Raw genomic sequence first — 6986 nt, forward strand, 5'->3', positions numbered from 1 at the left:
TTTATTTTTTGTGCTTGCTGAATTATCAATATAATTTTTTATAGGAAGTCATTACCCAGATAGCCTTATCCGATTGTGCAAAACTAAACGAAATTCTGCTACAAAATCTAGTCAGCAAAATGACACCATATTTGAAACAGAACCTGACTTGTCAGTTTCTGCTAACAGATTAACAACAATATGATATCGCTTTATGCGGCAGAACCTGCAGTACATTTGTAGCAGAAACGCAAGTGAACCTGCAGCAGATTTACAGCAGGAACGCAGTAGACTCTGCGGCAGAGCCTGCAGCAGATTTGCAGCAGAAACACAGCAGACTCTGCGTACTTGATTTAAATGTCTTACGCCGTATGACGCATGCGCAGAACGATAAACATGACGCCGTCTTTTAGAACAACATTAAAGCCACTAGGTGGTACATCGTTTAAAATTGTATTAATTATAATATCTGAAAATTTTTAAACATATAATGATAAATATCCAGAAGAAATAACGTTTAATTGACGTTGAGGGAACAACGTATTTACCCATAACCAATTCGAAACGGTTGAAAACAAGGCATCTTTCTAATATTTTTTAAACATACGTTGTATTCTCCAAGAGAAATAACGTTTAACTTCCGTTGATGAAGCAACGTTTTTCTCCACAACTAATATGAAACGGTAGAATTGATGGAATCTTTCTAATGTATTTTAAATATTGATTTTTTCTATAGATGCAACGATTAAATGATGTTAGCACAACGTTTTCTTCGTGAACTGAAATTATGTCAAGGAAACAGTTCAAATATTGTTTTTAGTAATATTTATTCAAATGATTAAAAAATTGTAATTTATAAAAATATTTAACAACAAAGATTTTTAGGATTTAATTCGAAATAAAAAATAATGTAAGGTGATTTTCAATAACAGTTGCATATTCATCAAAATTGTAACGATATATCATATGCTAACGTAGCTTAGTGGTTAAGGTGCGCGCCATGTTAGAAATTCTTTCAGCTATTTTACGATTTGTAGCCAATTCCAGGAGAAAGGAGACTCGAAGGATCGTCCGCTGTGCTTCTAGGATGCAGATTATTATAGTGTGTAAGATTCGATGATTGATAGAAATCAATATAAAGACAATTAATTCATATAGATTACGTGTAGGAGGAAAAACCTGCTGCACGCAGGTTCGCGTCCAGCCATCTCCTAATATTTTTTCTTTTTTTTTTTTAGTAAAAATTGATTGTATAATGATAACTTATAATATTTTGTGATTTTAATGCAAATTTAAGTGTTAAATTATTCACGCGATTCAATTTATTCATCCTAAAATTTTTTCAAGCGGACAGAAACGTTAAATTAACCGTTGTGTAAACGTTAAATCAACCGTTGATAGAAACGTGGATTTTGGCGACATAGGGCACGTTGTTTCAACTATAGATAACGCGTTAAGAAATTACGTTGATTCAACATTTTTGGTTTTATTGGGTAACATTTTAAAGAGCGTACATAGAGTAACAAATCCTGCTTTGTTTTTGTTTTGAATCTGCTGTCAGAGCCTGTACTGCAGACTCTGTCGCAAATCTGCTATAAATCTGCGCTCAGGTTATGTATACAGATTCCGTTTTGTTTTTGGCGCCATTCTGCTAGAAGACTAGTATGTGCTGGTTCTGACGGCAAATACCAAGTCAAATGTTTCTATACTTGATGGCAATCTGACAACAACATTTGAGCACTTTTGTTAGCAATCTGCTGCCAATCTGCACACAAAATGTTATCTGGGTATACAGCGGATTATTGTAAAAAGAGAATTACTACTTTAAGGGAGAGATATACGAAATTAAAAAAGGAAGAACTTTTGAAAAGTGGTAGCGGTGCAACCCCATATAATAAGAAAAACAATTTTATATTATCACAATTTACGTTTTTAGATCCATATATACAAAGGAGACGGTTAGTATTTCATCAATAGCTTCCATCGCTTTTTTATTGAAGGATTAAATAGACTTTGTTTTAACTTATCAATAAGTGAGCTTTTACTATAGAATGGTTTTATATGTGAGATAATTGGTTATAGAATATTCTAAATAATTTGTGTTATATATTTACCAATAATAATACTAAAATTCACATTTTACGTAAATAAATCTTATAGATTTGGTGTTACCTGTACATACTGGAATAAATTTTTAGAAAAATATTTCACTTTCGTATCTCCAATTTCTCATATATATATATATATATATATGTAATACACATGTAATATTAAAATTGCCTTTTTCCAATTTGCTTTCTAGGTCTGTAACAAATATGAAAGGAAATAAAAGAACTTTAGAAGAAGCAACAAGTTCTCCTAATATACATAAAACAACAACCATGACAAATAATAGCTCATGTAAAAAGAAATGTACATTACTAGAATCAAAAGCAGTTAATGTGGATGAAAATGTAAGTGATGATTCCCTATTAAACTGCGAGAATAATGATATAAGAAAAGATAAAGTAAAACGAGCATATAAGGATGATGATCCTTTAAAGGATTTAACAAAGGCTGCTATTAACATTTGTAGTCAGCTGCAAAGTGTTGAAAAAGCAGAGGTGACAGAAAAAAACATTCACAATAAATCTTCTGAAGAAGCATTTTCTGAATTTCTAGCTCTATCTCTTAAAAATATGCAGGAGCCAGAACGTAGTATAAGGCGAAATAAGATATTCAATGCACTTACTGCACCACTAGACTAAAGTTGGTTTCACGTTATTTAAATATTTTTGGAAAACCTTTTATATTACTATTATAGTTTGTTGTTTTATATATTTTTTAAATATTGAGGTTATGTGGTAGCTTCTATTGTCCAAAGATTATTTACAAATTAAAGTTTAAAAAGAGAAATTTTATTTTCCGTTTTGCTGTTTTGTAGATTCTTAGAATAACACTAGTAATAAACAAATCAAAATAATATATTAGATGATATTTTTATTTTCACGCATTAGTTTTCTACAGAACTTAAAATGATTCTGTAAAAGAAAAAAATAATATTTTATTATTTTGTACAACAGGCGTCCTGAGCAAATTTTAGTTTAGAGTGTGAGCTATGAGCATAAGCAAGCATGCCGTTCAAAAATAGTATCGGTGATATATACAGGGAGGTTCTCTAACGGCGGCATATAGGAGATTCGTGTTAGTTGACTATAGCGCTCAGGATGATGGTATCTGAGAGCGCTGATTGGTCAATATCATGTAGTGCCAACATGAAATGGTCCGTTACCAATAGATGAATACGAAAAATGAGACCCATCCGCCATTTTGGAGTAGAGAAGTGTTTACATGCTAGTTGTAGAAGAAAGAGGTGTGAAATGGAAAAATGTTAAATAGTGAGGTTACTAAAGTAAAAATGGAAAATAATGAATGGAAAGTTCGACTATTCTTACTTTCTATTCATTATTTTCCATTTTTACTTTAGTAACCTCACTATTTAACATTTTTCCATTTCACACCTCTTTCTTCTACAACTAGCATGTAAACACTTCTCTACTCCAAAATGGCGGATGGGTCTCATTTTTCGTATTCATCTATTGGTAACGGACCATTTCATGTTGGCACTACATGATATTGACCAATCAGCGCTCTCAGATACCATCATCCTGAGCGCTATAGTCAACTAACACGAATCTCCTATATGCCGCTGTTAGAGAACCTCCCTGTATATAATTAAAGTTAAGGCTTATATGAATTTGATATAAAATTTGTTTTATTTATGAATTATAGTTAAATACAAAAATTGACAAAGTTATGTAGCTCTATATTTAATAATTATGTACTGTGATAAACATGTATTAAAATTTAAAACATTTCAATTTATAGTGTTCCATATTCATTTTGCATTCATTAATAATTCTATATAGCTATAATACATCTTTTCTGAGTTTCTCACTAGTTTGTTCAACTTTTTTAATTAGGTTAGTAAGAAACATAATGCTTGTTACATTTTGAATCAGTATTACTCTCAGCCGTATTCTTTTTATGTACTTTAACCATCAATGCGAAAATGTTCTTGTACGTTTCCAAATGTGACTCAAGAAAGTCTGATACTTATTGTATATGTAGAGAATGTTATTAAAAGATTTTATATATTATTCTAATAATGTGTGTGATTATTTTATCTTAAAAAATCACCTTAAGAGCCTGACGCTTCAATTTTGTAATCTAACAGTGACTTCCTCTTTGTATATAGTCATACTGATATGCTACTTCTCCAAATTTTGAATTAAAATAATCGCATAAAATATCTCTGTTATTTACTGCTAATTGTATTCCATTTCTGTTTTGTACATTTGTACAAATATCGTTAGTACACGTATATGGCATCCAGCTATTATTAGAAGCAGTATATATTTGGCTACTGTATTTTTTCATGCCATCTTTGTTCTTCGGTTAGAATAAAATTATGCAAACAAACTGACGTCATTATAATTCTGTCTATTGTTTTTGGCAGCATACAAATTGGTCTATGAAATATTTGCCATCGATTCGTTAAAATGCCAAATGCACTTTCAATAGTACGTCTTGCTCTGGAATGTCGATAATTAAAAACTTTTTGTGCTATTGTCAAATTTATGCCTCCATATGGTTTTACAATTCTTTGTGTAAGAGGAAATGCTGCATCTGCCAAGAAAAAACCTGGTAGAGCTATATTAAAATGAGGCAATATAGCGTCACCTTTTGGTAAATTTAGTTCTTCATTTTGTAATTTTTGTCCCATTAGAGACGATTGGAATATTCCTCCATCACTGTTTCCTCCGTATGAACCTATGTCTACTAGCCTAAATTTATATTGATGATCGCTAATAGCCATCAATACTATACTAAAATATTTTTTATAATTAAAAAAACAGCTTCCTGACTTCGGTGGGCACCTTATTCTGACATGCTTCCCATCAAGAGCTCCAAAGCAATTAGGCATTTGCCATTCATTCCAATATCCTGTAGCTATCAATTTCCACTCTTCTTCTAGTGGAGGTGAAACATATAACGGACTGATTATATTCGGAAGTTTTTTGCAAACTTCGTTTATTATGTTTCTTACGGTTGATTGTCCTATTCTGAATGAAAAGGAAATCGAGCTGGTTGAGTTACCAGTAATTATATATCTGTAATGCATTGTAATATTTATAATTATAACCCCGATCGATTTAATATTCATCAACTTTGCTTTTTTCAGAAGGAAGAGTCTATAATATTATATATAATATTTACCTTAAAGCTATAATTAATTTTTGCTCAGCATTTAATGCTCTGTGATTTTTCTTAGTAAGTGATGGACTAAGAAAATGCAATAATTTTTCAAAGTGTCTCATGGACATTCTTGTATATTCAAAGAACATACTGTCATCTTTTGACCTCTCGAGCTCTTTAAATAAATTATAATATTCTCCTTGATCTTTTCTCTTTTGATTAATTGGTCTTACATGCCATCTTCTGTTGGCCCATCTTTTATGTTTTTTTTTCTTATTACAGTGTAATAATATTGTTACTATCAGCAATAATAACGAAAAATACTTATGTTTTAACGTTTGGTAAGATGCCATTTTTAATTTTAAATCTAAAATAAAAAGTGATATATTAAATAATTGATTTAGTGTAAAATTAATGTCTGCATGTAAGAAAAAAAATCTTTCTTTCAGGTAATTACTTACTTAGTCTTTCATACTTCGTAAATGTAGAAAATTTTTTTCATGCATTATTTTTCATGAATACATCTTTAAAATTATTATCTTGTTTGTTGTATAGAAATTTTCTTTCCCGATACAGCTCTATTAACAAATCGTCCCCTTCTTTTTCTAGGATATTTATTTTATCCTCTGTAATTACATCAGTGGCTATTTCTACTTCAAAATTATTCGGATCATCTATATCCTTCCAATAGCCACAATAATTATCGTGATCGGTTTCTTTTATAGCATCCTGCGTGACATATATTGCATGTATTATATTACAAGGATCGAGGTTAATTTCTTGAATATTGTAATAATCTACTATCATATTTCACAGAAACATTAAAACATATTAGATGATTCAAAGAAAAAATATTTCGTAGGATAAATATCATTTACTTACCATAACTACAATAATAGTTGCAAAAATTGTTTATAAATATAAAAATATCACCTCAGACCTGTTTATTTCAAGCATCCTGCCTCAAGAAACTTAACTTTAGCAATCTTTTGTGTGCGCTAAGCTAAGGTTAAGTTTAATTCTGCCTTAACGTAACGTAAAGTAGCTACGGAAACTGTGTGCGGAGGCCCTTATACTATTTTAACTACGGGTTAACTTTAACCAGAGAGTTGGACCCGGGTCTAAATATCACTTCGAGTTGCTTTGACATTTTGTATCAGCTGTCATGTGATTGAAACTTGCAAGTCGAAATATTCGCCATTGCCTGTCCATTATGGTAATAAACTTGCGCTTTGACTCAAGAGCATTTGGTACATACAACTCGATTGGGTTTCCAAGGAGAATGGTTGATTTGAGGGCGAAAAATGGTGAAGATGTTGAAACTCTTGGTGGACGAGGTGTTTGTAGGAGTCAGGGGAGACGGGGGCCATGCAAGGAAGGAGAGGCCGTAGGCCGTAGCCAGCTTCATGATTCTACTCAACACTAATTTATATTAAATCTAGCCTGCCTCACATCATACGGGCAGAGATGAAACGGGAGATTGCTCATGCTGTGTCCCGAAGCAAACCTTGTCGGTAGGCGGCGCTTCGATCCCATCGTTTAGCTTCCAGATGTGTGGGGAGAACTAATGGTTGTTCGATGATAAAACAGATCTCTATCACGTATTCCTAGGAAATTGTCCTTTATTTAACTCCGTTCTACACAATGTAATACACTTAAATGGTTACAAAGCAAAGTATGACGACTTGATGGGTTCCAACTTCCAAGTCATATCACGGTATTGAGAACCATATGACCATGCGGGCCAAAGGTTCAAGCGGAAGAGAGAT

General features: G+C 32.0%; 2 protein-coding genes across 3 annotated transcripts; one reads left to right on the top strand and one right to left on the bottom strand.

Annotated features, from left to right (window-relative positions):
• Positions 1-724: 724 nt before the first annotated feature.
• Positions 725-3194, top strand: LOC136778343 (uncharacterized). Its single transcript, XM_066735107.1, has 2 exons — positions 725-1937; positions 2282-3194. The coding sequence occupies exons 1-2, from the start codon at positions 1756-1758 to the stop codon at positions 2724-2726; spliced, it is 627 nt and encodes a 208-aa protein (XP_066591204.1). The 5' UTR covers positions 725-1755; the 3' UTR covers positions 2727-3194.
• Positions 3195-3631: 437 nt separating this feature from the next.
• Positions 3632-6725, bottom strand: LOC136777157 (uncharacterized). 2 transcript variants are annotated; one of them, XM_066733232.1, is made up of 4 exons: positions 6100-6725; positions 5679-5946; positions 5239-5584; positions 3632-5132 (listed from the first exon to the last, which is right to left on the bottom strand). In XM_066733232.1, exons 3-4 carry the CDS (start codon positions 5568-5570, stop codon positions 4382-4384), a joined length of 1083 nt encoding a protein of 360 aa, XP_066589329.1. In that variant the 5' UTR covers positions 5571-5584; positions 5679-5946; positions 6100-6725; the 3' UTR covers positions 3632-4381. The 2 variants fall into 2 exon arrangements, with proteins under 2 accessions (XP_066589329.1, XP_066589333.1); XM_066733236.1 differs by lacking the exon at positions 6100-6725 and having other exon boundaries at positions 5679-5992.
• Positions 6726-6986: the final 261 nt, after the last annotated feature.

Source organism: Prorops nasuta, unplaced genomic scaffold, assembly GCF_024137725.1.
Source record: "Prorops nasuta isolate Cenicafe-Biocafe unplaced genomic scaffold, Cenicafe_Pnas_1.2 PNAS00002, whole genome shotgun sequence".
NCBI lineage: Eukaryota > Metazoa > Arthropoda > Insecta > Hymenoptera > Bethylidae > Prorops > Prorops nasuta.

Coding starts and splice junctions, on each gene's coding strand:
- LOC136778343 (XM_066735107.1), top strand. CDS start 1,756: ATGTTATCTGGGTATACAGCGGATTATTGTAAAAAGAGAATTACTACT. Junction 1,938..2,281: donor CCATATATACAAAGGAGACG/GTTAGTATTTCA, acceptor TTTGCTTTCTAG/GTCTGTAACAAATATGAAAG.
- LOC136777157 (XM_066733232.1), bottom strand. CDS start 5,570: ATGGCATCTTACCAAACGTTAAAACATAAGTATTTTTCGTTATTATTG. Junction 5,133..5,238: donor AAATTAATTATAGCTTTAAG/GTAAATATTATA, acceptor AATGCATTACAG/ATATATAATTACTGGTAACT.